The 24,552-nt window shown below is 31.8% G+C and overlaps 1 protein-coding gene across 9 annotated transcripts in view; it reads right to left on the bottom strand.

The window, feature by feature from the left end:
* Nucleotides 1-24,552, bottom strand: part of LOC122521129 (disks large 1 tumor suppressor protein) — a 380,822-nt gene that overhangs the window by 242,663 nt on the left and 113,607 nt on the right. For all 9 annotated transcript variants that reach the window (XM_043641597.1, XM_043641592.1, XM_043641596.1 and 6 more), the window contains exon 3: nt 13,024-13,160. In XM_043641597.1, the coding sequence (XP_043497532.1) occupies nt 13,024-13,160 (137 nt within the window). The remainder of the gene's footprint in view (nt 1-13,023; nt 13,161-24,552) is intronic.

Raw genomic sequence — 24,552 nt, 5'->3', positions numbered from 1 at the left:
ACACTGGAACAAAATATCCATTCATCCATCCATCCATTTGTCATTACATTCATAGTCATATTTTCTTATGAAATTTTATTCTCGAATTAACAAAAGAGAATGAAGAAAGATGGATAAGGGAGCAAATGCGATGGTGCAGATCGCAGTTGTTAGGAAAGGGTAAATCGCAGAAGCTACATACAATGGTATCTCTAGTTACGCTCTAAAGGTCTGTAAATAGCAGGAGCGTGCTAATTAATCACCGGTTGACAAATTGCCGAAGTCAACGTTTTGCTCGTAACATGGTGCCGCGTCTGCCCGTGGGGCGTGCCCTGTTCTTGCCAGCTCGTTGCTCCTACAGTATCTCGGTCTAGATTAGACTACGAAGAGAAGCAGAGAAGCTAGATTAAGGATTAGTCTAAGGGTTAGGTTAAGGGCGTGGTAACATTGAACTAAGATGTATCGAATACCAACCTGATATTAATTTATCTTATACCATTTTACGATTTTCGGTAATACGATAATTACATGTTTTTTTCTTTTTCTTTTCTTTTTTTTAATACTAAAACATAACGATGATTTATGTATACCACCTGTTTATACCATAACCGGTCAAATGATCTATCTTTAACAAAAGTGTTTTTTTTATTTTAAATCATTTGAACTCATATTGTTACATTTAATTTTAATATTACAACGAATAATCGTTTACTGTTTTGCAGCATAGTTTTTAGTTGATTATTTTTATGAACAAAATTAGAAGAAATGAATAAGACAAAAGGAAAAAATTAGACCGTATACTGATATACAAACCGATCATTATTTTCTTTTGAAAATAAAATACAAATGGACTTTCAATGACTACTTATATACAAAAAATCACGTTCAAAAGGTTAATACTGTAGAATTTAAATTCTAAATTAAGAGATGATCATTTTGACCAGTCGCGGTACGTTTAGAGTTAATTTGTGAAATAATTTAAAGGATTTCAATGAATATTAAATACAGTAGAAGCTCCTAGAAGATACGTTCCAAGTTATACGAATTTTATGTTATACGGGACACCAAGCGCAAAAAGTTCAAACTAAATAAAGAACTTTTTTATTAATATTAAAGAAAGTAATATGCATTCTAATGCATTTTAAAAACTATGAAAAAGGTAAAACTTTTTTTCATTGTATATTCAGAATAAGTTAAAGTAAAAAGGTAGGTTAAACTCAAATCTGAACATTGTCAAGAATTTCGCTTAAAATTAAGTTTCTTACGGAATTGCTTTTTGAGTGTTGATCTAAGCTAGCTTCTTCTTCGTCGTTAGAATTTTTTCTTCCGATTAACTTCAATTTGATAATATGTATTATTTTTGTTGTCTTATTACTCCGTAAAAAAAAATATCAATTTTTTCAAATTTCCTTCTAATCTTAAAATACCGAACTAAACAATTCTACAATTGTTTTCTTATTTTAAATTTGACAACGCGGTAATCCAAGTTTCCATTTTATTTTTGCCAATTCTAGTGTTCTTCATTTAAATTATCTAAAGTTAAGTTACCAGATTCATTTATAAATTGTGTTAAGTTGTTTTCATCCCAAGATAGTTCGTCTGTTTGATTAACAAAGTTCCTCTTCGTTGAACTCTTAAGGAAAAAGAAATACGCTCGCTTAAATGATAAGTCAATACCGTTTAACCAAAATAAATGACACTTTGAAATAGTACAACTAATATTAAATTATTATCCTACGGTATACAATTTAAATCATTCTTTCTTACTTTTACAAAATTTCAACTCGAAACTTTACCTATTGTTATTTAATTAAATAACGCACGTTAGTGACGTTTTTAACTTAAAGATAAATTTTTTTTCTGATTATTAATATATGGTGTTTTACTTTAAAATCAATTGACTCGAATAAATAAAACGATATAGATAGAAAATGATTAACATATATTTAATAAGCGTATGTTTCACTTAAGATACTATAGCAATAATACGTCTTAAGAATAGCGAGCCGCCATAATGACAGTACGTTCATCAACGTTGAAATGCATCCCATCTTTCCTCAGGTTGATATTCGCTACTAGAAGGTAATATTCGTGGCAATGTTCGCGCAAATATATGTATGCGGGCGGTTGCGTTTACGGCTTGAGGAAACCGTGGAATATTCGTAAATTACTCGGAATACATTATTACGTGACTGTGTGAAGGTATATTCATATATATATATATATGTGTACATCTATGTTCGTTTTACTCGTGACCTCTTTTTCTTTTTAATAAGATTCATGATTTCATTCAACAAGTAGAAAAATATAGGATCCTAAAATCAAGAATTTTGTCTACGAACTTCTTATTATTTTCATCCCTTCTCCAAGACCAACAAAAATAAACTAATACAAATAAAATATTATACCACGCGAAGCAGATGAAATCATGTTTGATTATAAATATACTTTATTTAAAAACATGAATTTTGTGCACGTACTCGTTGAGTAATAAGAAAAAATGTAGTTCCGGGAGCTTGTAAAAAATAAAAAGCAAAAGATAAACATCATACATGCGCACAGAAAGAAAGAAAGAGAGAGAGAGAGAGAGAGAGAAGATTGCAGCATCGAGTCGACGTTGCATAAGTCACTAGAGTACACTTTCTATAAAACTCATTTTCATCGGTGCAGCTTAATTACATGCTAGCATGGAAAATGAAAAACTTTATAGAATTAACAACCCTAGTGTACATTAAATAACGTTGCATGAAAATATCTAATTTATTATTCTTATAAAATTCGTGTTATATACCGTGTCGATGTAAAAGGATGTAAAATAAAGAAAAAAAAGAAAGAAATGTTCTCGATAGTCTATTATCACTTAAGAAAATTGTCTCGAATAAAAAAGAAAAAGGAAAGGAAGGACAATGATAAAATATTGGAAAAAAAAAGAAAAAAAAGAAAGAAAAGGAATAGAACATCGTTCTTTGAACTATCCTATGATTTTCCTTGATAACGACGTAATAAAGTTCGAGTTATCCGGATAAAAGCGAAAACTAAGAGTAGTAACAAGAAGACTATAAAGTTAATTAAATGGTCTGGATGGTTCGGTGCTTCGACGAACGAGAATGGAGAAATTTAACGTAGAAAGTTCGAGGATTATCGAGGAAACGTATTCATTATCGAAGACAATTGTATGTACTTATTTACATATAAACGCAAAATCGTTGTTGTCCTATTGCTTCCAAGAAATCGAGTAAGTAATAATGATTGAATAAATAAGAGATACGCAATTCTAGTTAACCATTTTCATTTTGCATTTGTCTTTTACGCAAATAGAGAGAGAGAGAAAGAAAGAGAGAGAGAGATTGGTAAATAATAATTATTAATATTTATTTGATAAATATTTAGAAAATTAAATGATCGATATAAGTAACACGAATATTTTGTTATAAATAATTATAAGCGCGACATTGAATCACATTTTATCAGTAATTAAGATATTATTTTAATTGTGTGATTTATTAATATATTCTTTAAAATATTGACAAATAATAATTATTATACTTAGAAATTTAAATAAATGTAAATTAATGTAATCCCGATATCATGTCATAAATAATACCGATTACGATAAACTTCAAGCAAAATTTATAATTATTATCTAGAAAATAATTAAGAAGAAAAACAAGAGATGTTTCTATGTAAAGAAATAATATAAGATAAAAAAAAGAAAAAAAAAGTAAGAGTCCGGCATATATCGGAAAATATTTTCGAGAAGGTAAGTAGATACGTGTTCGCCTAGGCAAGAAGGAAAAGAAGCAGAACTTTTCCTAGAGTTTCGCAAATGAATGCATCGGGTGCACGCAGTGCATTAAGCCTCGACCACAACAACGAATGCATTGTGAAACGAGCCGTTCGTACACCACGGCACATTCTCGTTTAGAGTTTCTTCCATTTATCGAGAGAATGAATACTGTATCCAAGGGAAATGGGTTTTAGGCGAGTGCTACTATAAATTCCATTTGTCCCCTTGAAAATGGTGATATATCGAGTGTAGAAACTCGCCAACTCGAATATTGTTGTTGTCTTCGTTGTTGTCGTTCTCATCGATGTCGTTGTTGGACACGTTTTACTTATCGATACGTATTTGTACGTGTTTGTTATTTACACAAATTCCATCAGTCCATATTATTCGAACCAATTTTTTTCTATGCATAAATACATTTTATGCTAATTCTTCTACGTTCTTATAGTTATTTTTCGTAATTTACATATGTAAATGAATTTATTTTTATCAGGTAAATTTCGTTAATTATTATAATAAATTATAATTCTATGCTGATTTATAAAAAAAACAACGTGATGTACGTGTAAGAATTCAAATATATAAATCGCAGTATTTTTATCGACTGGCTTATACAAAATTAATTAGATTTAAATCAATGACCTACTGACCTACTGTATATCATTTCTTCGAATTTATGCACGCAATTCGTACTCAGCTGGTACGTTTAGAAAATATTTTCTATTATTCATTATTACTCGTAATATCCATACCACCTGTTTCTTAGATTATGAATGATACAATACGAAAGATTTTAACCTCGTAACAGGAAGTCGTAGATACATAAATCCAACGACGTTTTAAAGAGAAAAATGTGTTATTTCCAACTGATCAAACGTAATCAATTTCATCGATGTATCTTGAACGAATATTCAGTCTATGCAAAACGTATTCAAGGCTACAAATGCAAATAACGTTAGTCCATAATTCACGATCAAGATCGTAAAATACACATTGGAAAATGTTTAATAACTAAATCTCGTTAAATTCAAACGGGTATTACTTTTTCAAAACCACCTACTACTCGTTTCTCGATATCTTGTGATAAAAATTAAGTATCGCATTACGCGCGGGATTTCGGGAGGCTTTTAGGGGACGATAAAAATCTCCAAGGCTATAGGACGTCGCAAATAAAATCTTCTATTAAGAGCATCGTTTCTCAACGATTAAAACGAGCCTTTAATTTCCATCCGGCGAGCAATTGCCCGGCAATTAAATGCCACCACCAACGCCGGAAAACGTTAGCTGGCATCGCATTAAACGAACGACTAAGGACGAGAGAAAGAGAAAAAGAAAGAACGAGAGAGAGAGAGAGAGAGAGAGTTCTTTAAAGTGATACGATTACTAGCATTAAAAATTCTATTGAATTCGTCGATCTATCTGCCGGCACCCGGGCCAACTTCAGTAAATTTATATCGAAAATTGTTAGACACCTTTATTCGAATCTATGATTTTTTTTTCTTTATTATAAATGCTCTTTAGAGGAACAAACAAAATTTTTCTTTTCGAGATATATGCCATCTTCGATTTTCGTGAAAATATTCATAAGTAAAAAAACAGGGTTGAATATAAATTTAAAGATTTTTCAAGTTAGTTCGACAAAATATGGTCAAATAATTCGTATCGCATAATTTTGATTACAGTATTTAAAGTGTTTGTTTTTTAGCATATAGTACGTTTACAGATACTTGTTGTAAGCCTTGATAATCGATACCTCTTGATTTTTTATATTATAAGGGATTATAGGATAATATTCATGGTGATTACATGTGTATGTGTATTAGTTGAGGGGACAAATGAATGATTGAATATAAATTGTCCGATATCAAGCGAGTTTTAATCGGATATGAATTATCACTCTCTTCTTGAAATTTATAATTCACATATATATATATAATTCTATAAATAAATAATTAAATAAATCATGTCAAAAGAATTGAAATTTGATTGAAATTAAATCAAAGAAAAGTTGACTTTCATTTTCGACGCTTCGCATTCTAAGAAAAGGGGTTTATAAAACATAAATAATCTAAGTTCTCGGGTTTGATTCTAAATTATTTTAACGATGCATATTTCACGACCCTTTTTATATTCTCTTTCTCACCGCCCAAGTTTTTCTTTCCTCGTCGTTTTTTTTTTCTTTCTTCGAGCTTTCGTTCTCCCCATTCTCACGGAAACCGAAAAAAAAAAATACGTTTTCCTTAATTCTATGATCTTCCAAGAAGCGAAAATTTATTCATTCAAATTATACAATATTCGCTATTTATTGAACAGATTAACAAACTAGCTTCTGAAAAATAATAAATATTAAAAAATGTCGAAGCAGTGTGTGGTACGCTTCGATATATTTATAGCTTGTTCAGAATTCGAACATTTGCCATACTGCAGACATAACTGATTACTTTAATCCTTTAATTGTAATTTGTCAAGGTGCGAAGAAAAGATACGATAAGAAAGGAAAACAAACAAAAAAAGGAATAAAATAGATAGAGATAGAGAGATAAAGGGGGGGGGGACAAAAAAGGAAGGTGAAGTTGGAGCGACGGCGGGAGTGGTAGGAGGGAAGATAGTGGGGCAGGGGGAAAGAAATGCGGATAAATTTTCGCTACGTGCTTCTTCCTCGACACTCCTGTCTTTTACAACGAACCTAAGATACGATATTTCAGGATATAGAGCAGCCATTCCGGTGATATACGTACTTTAAGTGCACCTTCGCGAACCTAGCCTTGTAATTCCTTCCTTCTCCTACTTATAATAGAATATTATATTTCCACCGACTCAAAACCCAACACCTTTCCTTTTAACTTTCCCTCCGGTCTCCCTATTTCTTTTATCTTTTTTCTTTTCCCATTTTTTTCACTGGTAATATCATTATTATTATTATTATTATTATTATTGCAACTCTGGGAAATATAAAATAATATAATAATAAACCGATCTTTGTGTGTTATCGAGAAGAAAAAGAAGAATAAGAATAAAAAGAATAAGAAGTGTGTAGTCGACTTTGAAAGAATCGAAATAGAGAAAAAGTTAAACAGCAAAATCTAAGATGGAATGAGATAGAAACAACAAAGTTTCGTATTTGTCGATAATAGCACGCTGACTCGACGAGTTTTCTCAATTGTTCGTAATAACGTTAAGCTTCCAAGTTTTGCGAACGTAGGTTAGAAGAGAAAAGAAGAGAAAAGGAAAGAGAAGAGAAGAGAAGAGAAGAGAAAAGAAAAGAGAAGAAAAAGAAAAAGAAGAGAGAAAGGTATCCAGAAAATAAAAAGCGTCTACTTTTCTTGAACAAGACAATAATAAACTTTGAAAGGAACCATTAACAAATTTGGTATCATACCTTTTAACGATTTTTCCCATCAACTGGTATTATTTGAAATTCGATATTAAAAAATAACTATCAAAGACTATTGCATTAACGTTAATCTAAAGAATGTATAGTACAGTAATTTAAAACGTTAAAACGAAAATTACGTACTACGTTGATCTACGACGAACCCCATTTTGAGGAATAAAAAAAAAGAAAAAGAAAAAAAAAAAAAAGACGTTGAAAAAAGAGAGACGGAATAAGGTTAGCAGCCTGCGTCCAGTTAAAATCGTCACGTGGAAAGACAGGAAAAGTAATCGATGGCGAAGGAACTTCAACTTCTATCCGTTACAACCACTCTTATTATCCTCAGTCATCGAATCGCAGTATCCACGAGTACCGACACTTTAATCCTCGATTTCTTCCTTTCCTCTTGATCTATGTTGAAAAAAAAAATCAAGAAAAAGAGAGAGAGAAGTAAAAAGAAAAAAGAAAAGAAGAAAATCGAGAATCCTATATCGATTTCTAAGTCCCATGGGAAATCGAAAAGCGTTTCAACGAGAATCGGTGGAAAGAAGAATACGAGAGAAAGATAGAGAGAATAAAAATAGAGAGAGAGAGAGAGAGTGAGCGGGGAGGGGGTGACAGGGAGGAGGGAGGGGGGGGAGGAAATGAGTTCGTATTTACTAAAGGTTCGTATTTACAATGGGTGAAGGAGCCAGGCGGTAAAGAGACGAATGTGAAGAGGGCAACTAAGGGGAGAGAATTTTCCATTACACCAAGTACATCGGCTCTTATCATTGTGGTGCACATTCTACCACCAACGGCCCACAACCCACAGCCCCCCATAGCCCATAGCATCGCTCTGCTTTTCTCCAAAGTAATGGAAAACAAACAGCAGAATATCGCACCTCCGTTCGTTCGCTTATGTACGCCCAAAAGTGTCTCAACTACCATCATCCATCCCTCTCTCTCTCTCTCTCTTTTTTCTCTTATTATCGCGATCTATCTATACATCTTTTTCTTTTTATCTAACGTTCTCGAATACCTCTAATATGGATTACACGTGATATCGAAATCGGGAACGGTGATTTTTCTAGGTGTTCGCAAGTAACGTTGGAACGATTTTATTCTTACGATCTATTTTATATTAATATAAAAGATAGTTTGTAAATTTTTTGACACTAATCATTATTATTGTTCTATTTATTGATTTATATAATAGCTAATTGAGGAGATATATGATCATTAGTGATTGATAGCTAATTAAAACAAACAATGTTCGTTGATATGTAACCGTGATACAATTGAAAACACGTATTATATATATATATCAGGTGGAAAATAATTAATTTGATTTATATACACAGTAAGTGTCCTGTAAAATCGTTAATCATTACGCTTTTATGAATTTCATGAAATCTGTTATACGAATATTTATACCCATACACGCGCACATGCACATACATAAACGTAAAACACGTAGATATAAATGCACGTAGATACCCACGATGTATCTATCTACGAGTAACATGATTCCATTGTTAGAATCAGCATTTATGTTGTAAATTGTTTACCGAAGCGATACAAAAAAGTTATATACAGCGAGTGTCCATTGAAATTGTATGTATTTATTATTTAAATTAAATGTATTTTAATTGAAACAATACTAAATGTAAGTAAAATACATTAGAGTATTAGACATACCTTAAACGATTGTTAATTAATCGAAAGAAATGTATATTACAGTCTAGAAGAACGGAGTACAAGCTCGACGCACCTTCCTCTTCGAAATCCACGGTGAGACTAGTTCATTGTCCTCTATGAAAGTTCTTTTATTGAATGTTGTTTATGTGACTTTCCGAACGTTACGCATGTGTACAACGGTAACAATATACCTAAGTAATAGAATTTAAGATTATAACGTTCCGATTTTAGCATTTTATTAAATTTTATGTAATTGTTTCAACAAAGGTATATTTGTTTTAATATTCCTGCCCAGTGATGACTTCGGGGAGGGTGGGGTAAAATTTTCATCTAATAAAACATAAGATCAAAATTAATTAATATTCAAAGTACATTAATAGGTATGTAATGTTTAAACAAATACATATGCGTTGAAAAAATCTTAAATATATGTAGAGTACATTAGTGCATTAAAATAATTGTTAATTAATCGATAGAAGCGTGTATTGTTGTTTAAAAGCTCGATATAAATGTCCGGTGCATTGTTCTCCTCGAAATTCACCTTTAGACTGGCACGTTATTGTCTATGAAAGTATTTTTATTAAATGTTGTTTATATGACTTATGATTAAAATAATAACATAAAATAGATAAAAATACTAAAATCAGAACGTTATAATCTTAAATTTTATCGATTAGATGAATTATTCAGTTTATACACATGCGCAACGTTCGGAAAGTCATGTAAACAACATTTAATAAAAGTACTTTCATAGAGGACAACGTCTCATTTCAACGGTGGATTTCGAAGGGGACGGTTCTTCGAGCATATACTCAGTGCTTCTAAATTACAATACACATTTTTTTCGATTAATTAACAATTAATTAAGTTATATAGAATACAGTCTTGTTCTCTACTAATACTTATAATTATTTTTATACATATATATTGTTTTAAATATTACATATCTATTTTTTATCGTACTTTGAATATTAATTAATTTTGATCTTATGTTTCATTAGATGAAAATTTTATTCTTGAAATAATCAATGTGCAAGAACATTAAAATAATTATACTTTCGTTAAAACAATTACATAAAAAGTACAAAAATGCTAAAATCAAAACGTTATAATCTTAAATTCTATTTATTAAGAATATTATTTTCGTTATACACAAGCGAAATGTTCAAGAAGTCATAGAAAAAATATTTAATAAAAGAATTTTGATAGAGAACAATTTTTATATATAACTTTTATATAATTTTAAATAACAATATACATTTTCTTCGATTAATTAACAATCATTTAAAGTATATCAAACGCTCTTATGCATTCAACTAATATTTTGAATTATTTTAACGTTTTCGCTCAATGATTATTTCGAGTTCAATATATTCATCTAATAAAATATTAACAAAATTGAAAATAATTATAATAAAAACGCATTTCTATTTATACCATGTTTATGAGCCATCCTATATATATTTTTACAAATTCTAAATTTTATCATACGATAACTATCGTATATTTCCATACTTCGGAATATCGTAAACTTATAAATGATAAACTTTCACACATCACAGGTTCATCGATCGATAGTCGATATCCAATCAGAACTCGAATATACGTGGTTAATATCGGTTTAACCATACGAACCATCTGACTAAACCGATATATATATATATATTCGAGGACATAACGTTTAGATATATATACGCAGATACCTAACCATAACCTATCGAATCTATTAACTCATGGATCTAGTTTCTTAATAATGCACGTTTCACTAAACTATCCGTCATATTCTCGAAACTACGTTTATCGTTAACCACAAAGTTTCAAGCATGTACATACGTACAACAACCTATATCAAATCGAATTACGATAAATAACGCGACGAACAATAATAAAATAAAATAATCAATAAAAATCATGAGACAAATGGATTTACGATAATGTCTATATACGTATAAATATACAATGGGAAAATAACAAAGAATAAAAGAGAACGAGGAAAATATCTACGAGTTTCGTTGATCCGCAAAATCGCTACATCCTACAATCGAAGAATCGAAAAACTTTACTTACTTACGATCTATACGGAAAGTAGACATTTTCTTTTTTACAATCTAAAAATTTCATTATCACTGGCAACGTAAATAGAAGTCAATTTGCGATATAGACGTTAAATTTCTTCAACACCGATCAAATTTATTTATTAATTCAGTATCCGTGATAAGAATAATTACAATCATCTGATCGTAAAATATAATCTATTTTATACGTCTTCTTTTGTAAATATCTCAATGAAAAATATTCAAATGATGCGATGAAATGAATAAAATACTTAACTATTCTTAATTTAAAAGATAAAAAAAAGTAAACTATTATTTCTAAGTAGTATAATATATATATACATATATATATATATATAATATTATACGCAATCAAATGAAATTTGTTTCATTTTCTTTTGAAGCGTAATAAATAATAATTACAGCTCGAAGCTTTGAAAGTGGAAGTTAGGAATCGTGTCACGTTTATTCCAGACGAAGGGTTATTTGATGTTTGCGGTAGCGCGTGAATCAAAATGAAAAAAGGGTAATGACGACAACGACGACGACTACGACGGTGACGGCGACGATGGGAGGGAGGGAGAAAGGGATGGTGGATATGCAATTAGCAATTAAAATCCCGATTCTAGCCGATTGATCAAACTCGTGCGATACCCTCAAGCCAATCGACTCTTGGATCACAATAACTACCGGTAATTGCGTGCTGACTCTCGACATGCCTCCCCTAGTTGACTGACTGGATGGTTGAATGGTTGGTTGGTTGACTGGCTCGTAGAAAGAGAGAGAGAGAGAGAGAGAGAAAAAAGAAAAAAGGAAAGAACGTCACTTGTGTTCGCTCGAACGATTTAAAACGACGGATTAAAAATTTCATTCTTCGCGTTGGAACTTTTATAAATCGATATCGGAAACGAGGGACGTGGCTGCGGTTGCTTACCAAACGCCTATTCCTATCGAATCCAGCGGGCGTTGGAAAAATTACATTATGAATCAACAGAGAAAGCTAGCTAGCTTTTTTTCTTCTTCTTCTTCTTCTTCTTCTTTTTTATCTACACTTTTATAATCAATCCTCGTATAATTTGATCGACTAATATACCGTGAACAAATAAAATAAAGATAATCACGATTAACCAGATTTATTTTCGCTATTTCCTTATCTCGCGTTAGAACATTTTTTCGATTACTATTGAACATTGTGATTCTTGAATCTATCGTAGTCAAATGTATTAATGTTGAGTTCAAAATCAACTTTCTTACTCTCTATCTCTCTTTATATTATACTATTTCTTTTTTTCTGTTTTGAAGTTATACTTCTTTTAGCGCGTTGGGGAAAATGTAATGGGGAGTGATTTTGTTCCGAGCGTCTGGAAAAACGACACCGTGAAGTTCGTTAGTATTTACGACGCGCGGCAAAGCGATTTCAAGTATACGGCATGAAGTTGTCTTCTTTTCTTCTCAAGCGGGTCACCCATCCAAATACTTAATCGTACTCAGCGCTGCTTTACTTAAATGATCGAAGCGAGAACTAATGCTGTAACCGCGCCATGGCTGCTGACGCGTGAAGTAATTCGATATATCTCTCTTATATTTAGTGTGGACTGATATCTATATTTTGATATTTTCTTTTCTTTTTTTTATTCTTTCTTATATATATATAATAATTATTTTTTTTTAAGTTATTTTTTTTCTTTGAAGTTTTTTTTGAAGTTATTTTTGAGGTTATTGAGGTTATGTTCGTTTTGGTACGGCAAAAAAGTATAATTTCGTACGTGCGTACATAAGTACACACACCAGTTTTTTTTATTCTTTCTTATATATATAATAATAATTATTTTTCTTTTCTAAGTTATTTTTTTCTTTGAAGATTTTTTTGAAGTTATTTTTGAGGTTATTGAGGTTATGTTCGTTTTAGTACGGCAAAAAAGTATAACTTCTTACGTGCGTACATAAGTACACACACCAGTTTTTTTTAGAATATGATTATAGAACGCACGTACGAAAAGTTGTTCATATTTGTTAGTTTAGACGAGAGGTTTCATAATCCATGATCGTTCTAGGAAAAAAGTAAAGAGAGAGAGAGAGAGAAAGGGAAAGTAAAAAAGAATGTTTGAGAGATACGAAATATCGAGATATGTATATGCAACAAGACTCACGTCATTCTGACCGAAGGTCGGCGTGATTGGTCCATCGCTTGCTTCCCATTTGGCAGCGATGCGGTTCGTCTCCGCCGTTTTCTGCTGGACCGATTTCGATTCGTCTAGTAACGTCAGCTCATAAAACTCTTGAATATCTGCAACAGTAAGCAAAGAAGACATATTACTGTTTCTGTACAAGTCAAAAGTTAAAGTATCGCTTCTTCGATATATATATATATATATCACGAAAATCGAGATACTATAAGATATTTATTCGATCTACAATAATACGAGGATTTATCGGAAAATAGACAAAATATTTATTACCAAACTGTAACTCCAATTTATTTTTGATTCGATGTTAAAACATTTCTTGCATGGACAAAAATTTCGCGCGTTTCTTTGTATTTTTTTTCTTCTTTCGCAATTTAAAATGCGTTATTGTAAAACAATGGGACACTTTTCTTGAATATCAAAAATTGATCCTAGCAATTTTTGACCGAATAAAAAAATCACAAAAAGTCGTTATATTTTCATCTTGAAATAAAATGCATTTAATATTGTAATCATAAAATAAAAAAGTATTTACAAAAAATATAAACAAACGTACATACATAAATATGCATTTTTCAATATGTGATATCGAGGCTTGCATTACGTTATTATGAAGTAATAATTGATAGGACAAATTTGTAACGTATAAAATAAGAAAAAAAAAAGTAAAATGTCTTATTAATTAGAATCATTAGGACGATCGATTATTTATACTTGTCATAGGAAACTTTTTAGCGCAAAAAGACATTTTGAACTCGGGTCAATAAAGCAATTTCGTTTAATGGCTAATCCAAGAAGAAATAATGGTAGTCGTTAACGCGACAAGAAGGTAGTAGCGTAATTTTCATCGGTCGCCGAACATTTTCTACTACGACTTCCAACATTGTGAATCGTGTGCTGGTGGTAATCTAGCAGCTAGTCTAGGTCGATTCAATGTGCCGGCACACAACGGAAATTTATTACCGGTAACGTGTCCAAGGTAGGTCATCCAGGTCGACGGAGGTAGTAATTCCTTGGTCCATGCTCTAGTGTGCCTATGTTGTTCCAATGGGGCTCGTATGGGGCTAACAAGACACTTGCATCTAACGTCGATCTTCGTCAGAGTAAATCTTTGGTCTTGTCCAATATACATTTTACGTAAGAAAAATAAGGAGAAAAAGAGAGAGAGAAAACAATACAAATGACGTGGCATTTTAATCGTACACGCCTAAATTATCTGCTTTATTTTTGATGCAAAAATTTGATTGTATGTAGTAATTAAAAAGAAATTGCTCATCTGAGATCATGAAAAATGTTAACCTATTTGATAGATACTATTTGTTTGGGAAATATTTGAATATTAATATTGCCATCTATTAAAATGTAATCAATGTATAATAAATTAATAAATAGTAGTTAGAGAGTGATGTTTTTTTAACAATATTTAAATGAAAATAATGTATGTAAATATTTAAACACTTTGACGTTTAGAATTTGTCCGATACATTTGCTTGTGACACCAACGTGGTAAGTACTACTGGACGGCAAAGTGTACAAACTAATAATTTTTCAACATACATCAGGTAATACTACTTTTTTTATTTTTGTAATATACGTTAACCATAAATCTGTCCATTTAAAAATATAATGACTACCTTGAAATTTTTTAAAAGAAGAATAATCTTAAAAATAAGAATTATCTTAGCGTTCTTGAATCTCTGTGTGCCTCTTCAAATAAGATTTGAATACCATATTCTATGCAATCACATATTGTATGAAAATCTTTGATTTTTTTTTCGAATTCTTGGTAATAATTTATTGCTAAGTAACTTGTCTATGAATAATGATTGACGGAATGACGAAGTAGAGTTCTCAACGATCTTATCCTTCAGCCATTGATGACGTACTGAAAGATCGATTCGCGTAACGCGTAATTATTTCTTGTCACCTTCCGGCGATTTAGCTTGGAGCAGGAATGTCACGTAAACACTCGAGAATGTTCGAGTGAGTGTAACCAAAACAATGTTAGACTCGCTTTGATAAAAAACGTAAACAAAAATCGCGTTAACGATATTCAAATTGTCTTGGTACATTGACGTAACAGATAGATAAATAAAAAGTTTATTTGAAACATTATGAAATTATGTATTATACGAACGTAACTGACGTTAATGATAATCTTATTTATTTAACATATTTAACGTATTGGTTGATTTGTTAAATTCGATCTGCTAATTAACTTCACGATTGAACTTTAAATCTGTCGATTAGAACTCCATATACATATATTTAACATTTTTGCATCCCATAGTCTGTGTTGCCGTGATGCCGGAGTGTAATTAACGCGATCTAATTGCAGGTGGCTCGTTACCAGACCGAAAACGTGTGTTGCAAGTGAACGACGTAGCTGGGATATTAGCTTCGGAAATTGCTCACGCGAGAGTGGCTAATAAGCGATGCACTTGGGAACTATAGTTCAAAGTAAAATTTCAAAACATAATACGAAGACTTTGGTGTTGTTCTTAGACATTCTTACGTTTTGTAAGATAAAATTCATTCGTTATTATATATTAATTATATCATAAAAATAAAATATAATTAAAAAAAAAACAATTAATAAATATAAATAGAACCAAAATTAATATATCCATTATAATTCAACCATATTTTATTATTTAATTTTAATTGCACATATTCTGATCATAGCGTGAAATCGCAAGAATCTCGTGGAACTTTGTTACATAGCACCAATATCTATATGTGTGTATATATATATATATACATATAACACCTCCCTCGAACAAAGGTAAGGACAAGAACAGTAACATTATCAAGACTAGTTACAAGTATATGATTAGCGTAACTCCTTTCGTATAAACCACACTTTCTAGGCCGATACGTCAGTTCGCTTTGACAACCTGTCAAGATCTCACTATAGTTTCACTCTGTAAAAAGCCATTGTGTCGCCTGTCCCTTCTTGCCCTTCTTCCCAAGGTAACTCAGGCCGGGTCGCAACAATATATATATTAAGTTATCCCATAAGTTCTGTCCACGTCACGCTATGAATGACTTCATGCCGACAATATTTGTGGACATGCAGGCTTATCTATGGCATCGATTTCAGGAAGGAAGGAACTTATAGGACAACCTAATATATATTAGAATGTAGATAGTAGTTTTAAAAATGCGTGAGTAGAGAAAAGAACGTTTGGTAACGCGAACAGATAAATTCTATCTCCATGACTTTATTCTCTTTCTCTCTTACTACCTTTTCGAGTCGTCGGCCAAATTATATAAGCTTCATGCATTCGGTGCGTTTTCGTTAGCCCCGACCTCATAAAATTATGCATGGAAACAGGACGAGAGCCCGTATTTTTCAACGTACTATTTCGCTAATATCTCTCTTTTTTCCACGGTTCATTCGAGCCTCCTCGAAATAGGAGAACTTTTATATGCTCGTGAGCGTATTCACGCGCAGAAAATCTCCACTTTCTTTTTTTTTCCTCTCTCCCCTCCCCCCAACCTCCTCCTCTTCTACCTCATTTTTTCTCTCTTTCATTTTGTTAAGGCCCCCTCTTTTTTCTCTCTCTCTCTCTCTTTCTTTTTTTGGCGTCGTGGTAGTAACGGGGATTGCTTGAATGCAAAATAAGATATGTGGCCGAGCCGAGAAAGAGATGAAAAATCTCGAGATACAAAAGCCTAATTGTAAGGTGTATTTTTCATGACCTCTCCTCTGGGGTTCGCGTGAAAGAGAACGTTTATTATGAACAATTTTGAGAATTATGACATTTTACTGATATAAAATCATTATACGAATCGAATGACAGAAACGAGTAGATGCTTTTGACGTGGTGTGTAATATTGACATAAAACGTTTTAGACATAACTAATGGGTGGAGGGGGGTGGTCACTTTATTAAGTTTGAAAGTTACATCCGTTCACATACTTTGTTACGTCAAGGTAATTGCAATTAGTGGTGCTTTCCGTCGTAACCATTTTGTCCAGTTACGTATATAGGTATGTATCTATATAGATATATACATATGTTACCGTTAAAATGTGAAAATTTGTTAATTCACGAAGTAAATAGGTATTATATAAAACAATTATACCGAAGAATTATTGTATGAAATGAATATTTGATCCGTCCTCGAAGTTAACTGCAACAATGTTCGTAGTTATCCGTTTTTACCTCTACTTATACTTTGAGAACGAATATTCCGTTAATCGTGCTGTTCTAATAACTTTGAACTTACCACGTTGACACAATAATCAGACACCTACAATTACTACATGCATATAATAACAAGCTATTTTATAAAACAACTAATTAAAATATAAAATAAAATTCTTTTTATATAATATGAGATTTTCCCTAGAATGCTTAATTATTTTACAAATCAGCTGAATCGTACATTTTAAATTGTAACACGTATATTTAAATGTATAAGTATTAAAATAGTTCATATGTATAATAGGTAGCTGGTACTAATGTCAATGAAAATCGACCGATAATTATTCGTTAGATATATTCTTCCTTGTAAATCTGTACCTGTGGCCCAGACATCGGGGTATAATTGATGGAAATTATAGGGAAGAGAGGACACGCGACAAAATGTGAACGTGTAACATGTTGCGAATACTAATCGTGCGAATAATTATATTGGAAATCTAGGAACAAACAGTTGCATGGCAAACAAGACACGTCACGTTAATAACGGATTCGTTCGTAATCCGTATTAATTGGTCGAATCAATAAAAGGTGAGTAAATGTTAATTCAAGAAGAGGATTATATTCGCGTTTCGTGTTTACATGAGTGGACCACTATGGTCATCAACTTTGTTGATCTTTTGTATTGTACATTTTGTACATTTTGTAACACTTTCAAAAATATTATAATTTATAACTTCTATCTTTCATTTTTTCCAATATATAAAAGTATTGCAAAACTAAAAAAAAAAGACTACTTGTGTCTATTATATACTAATTAATTAATAATCAAATAAACTCATATAATAATTCTCATATTATACGTTGATACAAGAATACATAGTAATATTTTATTATAAATACTGATCATTTATTTAAAATACTAATATCAAAAATAAACAGGTGGATTAAAATTTGTTTATGCGAGAAGATATAAATCTCGCAAATGAGATTAGAATAATTTGGGGATCATTTGATAGCTTGTTAGCGTCGTATGCATGAATATAAAATGAAAGAAAGAAATAAAGAGAGAGAGAGAGAGAGAAAGAAGAAAAAGTTAATGAAAAAGAGGAATGACCCCATTGGTTTGTATAGAGTCGCGTGCGCAACAGCTCGCAAAAGAGGAAGCGAAGGAAGATCGTGAAGATGACGATGAGGATGGTGTGCGAGAAAGCCGTTGGCGATAAACCAAAGCTCGTTAACGGTGCCCTCTTCGAGCTGTTCGCGAGAGATACGTTATTTCTGTAAATAACTTTGTCTCGACATCCCCATTTCATCCCCGTCGACTAGTGTAGACCCCTTTAAAAGACTTCCGTTTCTTCGAGCAGTGGTTCTACCTTGTATAAAACGACCACTAAAACGAAACGAGCCAGTCTCGATTGGTGGTCGTCAAAAGCAACGTTACGATTCCGTTGAAAGACTCGACGATTCAAGGAATTAGAAATTATTCCGAACGAACCGAACCCTCGAACCTTTTCTCGGCTTAACTTCACTTTTCTCCCGAGGGAAAATCCAATTGCATCTATTCTATATATATATATAGGTATATATATACCTTTTTCACGAAAAATCCGATCTCTTCATATCTATTCAAGTTTCAATCTTTTTAATACGATCGTCAACGTATTAAAATGCGTTCTATTTAAAATTGAATATCAATTGAATTCTATATCCTTTGAATACTAGTTTACTAATTTGATATTAAATTCTCTTGTAATATCATCTTATCAAGTAGAGTATCATTTAGAAAGATACGATACTTCCGAAAGAAAATTTAACTTTTTACCGAGTCAAGTATCAAGAATGGAGGGAAAAGGAAACACTTGATAAAATGCGCTGACTTCAACGATTAACTATTTCGTCATTTGAAGAAGTATTGAACTCCGTGCACGTACGCACATCGATAGCGAGCTAGAAACTCGTAAGTTACCTACTCTAAAACGTTCAATTTTACTGGTATTTGCAGCACGTCGAGACCGCAATCGCTTACGAAGCGCAAAGAGAAGCTTTCAAGAGGAAGAGACTTCGGTCCATTCTCTCTCTTTCCATCTCTCTCTCTCTCTCTCTCTCTCTCTTTCTCTCTTTACTCTTCTCGTTTCCGTACTCGCCATCTTTCACAACTTCCTCTCTTCTCCTCCGGCAATTAGACATCTCGGCAAATCGACGAAGTCAACGGGACGACGTCGTCGTATCTACTCGCTTGAAATCATGCCAAAAGACTTAATGTGCTCTTGCTTGCTTGCTTGCTTCCTTCCTTCCTTCCTTCCTTCCTGCCTCGGATAAGCCTAATTATTCCAAATGGATTTTCATCCTTCCCTACGAGACATTTATCTTTCTCGATCTCGAAATTCTCGATCGCGTTAACGATATTTTTTTAACGAGCACTTATTTTTTTTTTTTTTTTTTTACCTATTTAAACACCGTCAATTCCAACACTTTTTTCCCTAGGGAGTTTTTGATCCCTACGGGGTGTATTTTTAACGTAGAAAAACCTAAACGTTCTAATTCCTTTTGGAAGGTAATTTTTTGTCGGATTGGAAACCAAACAATTTTGTAGACAAATGTTATTTGTATTTTTATGTTATTATAAATAATATAGGATCCTATTTAAATAAAAATAAACATAAACCTTGAAATTAGATTTCTTTTGAAATCGGATAATGTTCTACTCGAAGAATTATCCTTAAAAAGAAATCACTGTATTTTCGAGATAAAAAATTGTTAAATTGAATATCTGTTACATATTTTATATCTAGTCATAACTAAGAACATGTAAAGCTAATATTAAAAATTAAATAATTTTCCGGTTATTAAAATAAATAAGATGTAAACGTAAAATCTAAAAATATTTATACGTTGTAATATTTTGATCCCTATTAAAATTAATATTGTACGTGTAATGCATAATTTGGATAATAATAATTAGGCAACATATTTTATTGCTAACCACGGATTAAAGAATTTACTGTAATATCGCATATTACATAAATACATTCGTAGCATTTCTCATTGAATTATTTACAACGATTAAGCAGTAAACTCTTTGTCGCGTACAACGTACCGTAACGAGTAAGTCTTAATTAGATTTGTAATTAGTTAGCGAGAATTGCTTGCCAGCCACGCGACATACTACATAGAAAATAGTAGGGGATGGGGGGAAGAAGGGGAAGAGAAGGTTAATAGGAGGGTGGGAATTGCATCGTGTGCAACAGACGGATAAAACAACACACAACTATCAAACGGTGATACGAAATTACGTGTACCGATAATCGAAATCGATCGAGGTTACGTTCTTTCAACTTAGAACTTTGAAAATTCAAACGAGAAATGTTTCCACCCCCTACCATTCCCTCTATTCCATTCCCAAAGAAATGAAAAGAACGAAGAAGCAAGAGGTATAAAGGGAGAGAAAATTTGCGGTTTTCTAGGCGAACGGAAAAGAATTTTACATTGTAAAGTTTATATCGGCGAACGAGTGGAAGAAAGGAAGGAAAAAAAACATTGAAAAAAAAAAAAAAGAAACTAGTACGCGTTGCGACGTTATATTACGTCGAGCGTATTCCAAGTTCGTTGACGCGAAAGAACACAGGAGGTATTTTTTGAACGAACGCCAGAAAGACGAGAATCGGTTGGCGCTAAACTTTTGAGTTAGGGGTTGGGAGTATAAGCGAGCTTTAATATATTCCATGTAACTTGTACGTAAGAACGTAACCGATGGCGGAACAATGAAACTAAATTTCTTTACTTCACTTCTTATGCTCTTTGAAGAGAAGTTACCTTTCCTTTCTTTTTTTCTTTTTTTTTTTTTCAATCTACTTTCATTTTCAAGTTTCTTGCTATTCGATGAATTTATTATTGATTTGTTCCTAATTTGGCTCGAGAAAGGGGCGGGACTGATTGAAGTGACGTTATTTGAAAGTCCTGTCAACGACAAAATTTTCTTCTTCCTATGTTAGTTTTCTTCGAGTGCCAAAATTGGGTGACCTCTTTCAATTTTTCTATGGTTTCAAAACCATATCTATCTTACTTACGATTCATTTCATGTTCAATCATAATTCCGTATTACATATAAAATCGCAACTTAGGACCCGTTAAAAAGCAAACAGTAGCATTTAATTAATTATCAATTTTGTTTCATTATTCATTTAATATTTTTGTATATTGAATTTCTGTATCGAATGGTTGTGCTGCATTCAATTTAAATTTATTTACACGTTTAATCGTTGTTTAATTTCCTTTGATCTTTATAACAGATTATTTATTTTTTTTTTTTAAATAATCGAATAAAACATTTTTGCGAGTGAATTTATCAAATAATTTATTCAAAAAATGAAATGTTGTGTGGCATATTAAAAATTTGTAGGTAAAAAATAAAAAAAAAATAAAAAAAAAGCAAAAAAAAATATTACGAATCGAAAAAAAATGCGTATGCCACCCTCGTAGATAATAGTATAAATAAGATATGGTGTAAATTTCATTAAAACTTGCAGCAGGTAGTTGGTACTAATCAATATGCCCCTATCTCGAAGTTAGTGCGAAACTTGTAACAGCTTAGTTAGCTTCGTATTAGAAGCATCAGCAAACAATTCTCTCGCTCAAACTACGCCGTTAGTTCGAGTACATAAAGTACTTTCTATCAAAGTACTGTATGTATTTCTATTTCTATTATCCCAACTTCTTCTCTTTTTGTCGTGGTTAGACATCTCTTTGTTATTCTATTTTGCGTGAACAGATCTCATCATGGAATGAATATAAACATATTTTACATATTACAAGAATACTTGTCGCGTTTATTCTATTTTTTTTTCTTTTTTCAAGGTTTAAAGATAGAAATACAAAAAATGAAAGAATGAGACAGACGGATAGATAGAAAGAGAGAGAGAGAGAGAGACGTTATTTCATTCGTTTCTACGTTATTTTAATTAACTTTCTCATAAAATGAGATTATAATTTACGCACAACGAATGAAACCCGTCGAAATAATTTTAATTACGTTCTGCAGTCGCACGATAAGTCGACTTTGAAAAAAATTTAGTATAATGACAGCGGCAAATATGGTGCTCATTCTGAATCTGAAAAACGATGAGACGAGTGTCACCAGCGAGATTATAAATTAAAATACGAAATGTGTTAATGTAGGTAACAATAAATGTATACGCATTCTCTTTATCTCTCTCTCTCTTTCATTTGAATTATTTTCCGAATTTAAAAGCATAGTAATAATATGTAATTCTCTCGTGTAAAATTCGAGGAAGATTATATGATTGTAATTTGAACTAAGTGCATGAAATACTTAATGTATTTTTTTTCGAACATTAAGATCTAAAGATAATAATAATGAACACGAAGGACGCCAATAAAATTCGAACGAACGTGTACGTTCGTTAACGAATCATCGAATTTAATGAGGATCGAATCAATGTTATCGGATAAATTATTAAATCGGCGAACGACATAAAACGATCGAGTTTGGTTAGGAAAATCACATAAAATAATAATCGATCCTATTACGTGTCAATCGGGAGAATTAAAATCGAAACGATTTTTGAAAATTGCATTCGACAACTTTCGTCAGCGTACGCGCGTGTTTGTTTCCCGAATTGCTTCGATATTTATGGAAATAATTCGATCGATTTGAACATTTTCTATTTTTGTCGAAAGAAAATAATGAAAATGAAAGGAAGGAAGAATGAAAAATAATCAAATTCAAATGTACAGCTTCCTGAAAGAATTGACATTATTATTGGGAGAAAGAGAGGGAAAACAATTTTAGTTATCCCGTGTATCAAACCTTATTAAATTTTCTTTTCAATTTTTTCTAACGAACGATTTTATATCGAATTTTGCTCTTTTCTTTTTTTTTTCTTATATTATATTTTTATCGCACATTTTCAAGAACGTCGCGGTCGTTGGTACATATTTTTTTCGATATGCATTTAATTTGTATAATTTCGATGGAAGGAAACAAGAAGAGAGCATCCTATGAATTTCGATTAAAAAGGAAAATATTTTTAATTAAATATGTGATAATTAAAAGAGCTCATTGAGAAAGGAAAATGATTTTCTTGGAAAATAGTCTTCTCGGTTTCTTTCCTCTTATCCTTTGTCTCGTTTGGCTATAACAGTATTTTATTTTTTCCTTTTCGCGTTCACCAAACTGGTCGCATAATCCGATAAACGTGACCGGCATTCTAAGAGGATTGCTATTTTTATCAAGAGCGGTACTTTCATGGAAAGACGACTATAACTCGTTTTATCGACGTGTCGATATGCGTTAAACCATTCCCATAAAATGAAATTCATGTAATTACAAAATGAACGAACGAACGAACGAACGAAAGATATTGAATGATAGACATATTTAAATAATTTATTAATTAAAACAATAAAAAGAAAGACACAAAAAGAAATGAAAAATATAAAATATTAAATTCGTATTTTTGTAAAATAAATGGCAGTTAAATGTTATGAATGTTGCGTTAAATATAAATAATTAAATGTCGATATCGAATTATATAATATTTTCTCATGTTTTACGATTATCTTCTCACAGTTATAACTTTATAGCTTATTTTTCAATATAAATAATATTTTATTATAAATACTGATCATTTAATCGAAGTATCGACAAATTATCATATTTCCAAATATTTTCATTTATATTCTGACAGATATCTTTTTTAATACGAAATATTACCACTGGAAATAAAATTTGTTTACACGTTTGAACGTAGTGTTGCATTCTGGTTTTCATACGGACAACCGTAATGACGCGAAATGATCGATCTTTACTTGATGTATCCTTAAAATCGGGATCCTCCTGTCAAGGATAAAAAAACATTTCGCGGGAAACTGATCAAGTCTCATAGTCGACGGTGGTAGCATACGGGACAAGATAAATGGTAACGTCCAGGCGTTTGGTGTATATCTCGAACCCGTTGAAGGAACCATTTATCAAAGCTTTCGTATATTTATTATCGGATGACCTTTCGCACCAACCAACCCCCATGGTATCTCGCAGTCGATTTCTCGCATTTAGATCGAAGTCAATATAAATAACCAAAGCCAAGAGATGAATCTTTCCAAGCGTGAAAATATCTGAATTAGAGTTATCATGGGTTTTGGGGAAACAATCGTTAGCCGTTCTTATTTATTTTCCATTAAATTTTTCATCGAAATTCCGATCAAAGTTGATTTTTAATTATCAACCAAAATATACCTATGGATATAATGTAATACATACGTATATGTAGTAGACATATGTACCCGGATGTATATGTGTGCGTGTGTGCGTGTGTGGGCAA

This window comes from Polistes fuscatus, unplaced genomic scaffold (genome assembly GCF_010416935.1).
Source record: "Polistes fuscatus isolate 324 unplaced genomic scaffold, CU_Pfus_HIC Scaffold4, whole genome shotgun sequence".
In the NCBI taxonomy this organism is placed as follows: Eukaryota; Metazoa; Arthropoda; class Insecta; order Hymenoptera; family Vespidae; genus Polistes; species Polistes fuscatus.
The sequence above is the reverse complement of the archived record's forward strand: the minus strand, read 5'-3'. Positions and strand labels throughout refer to the sequence as shown.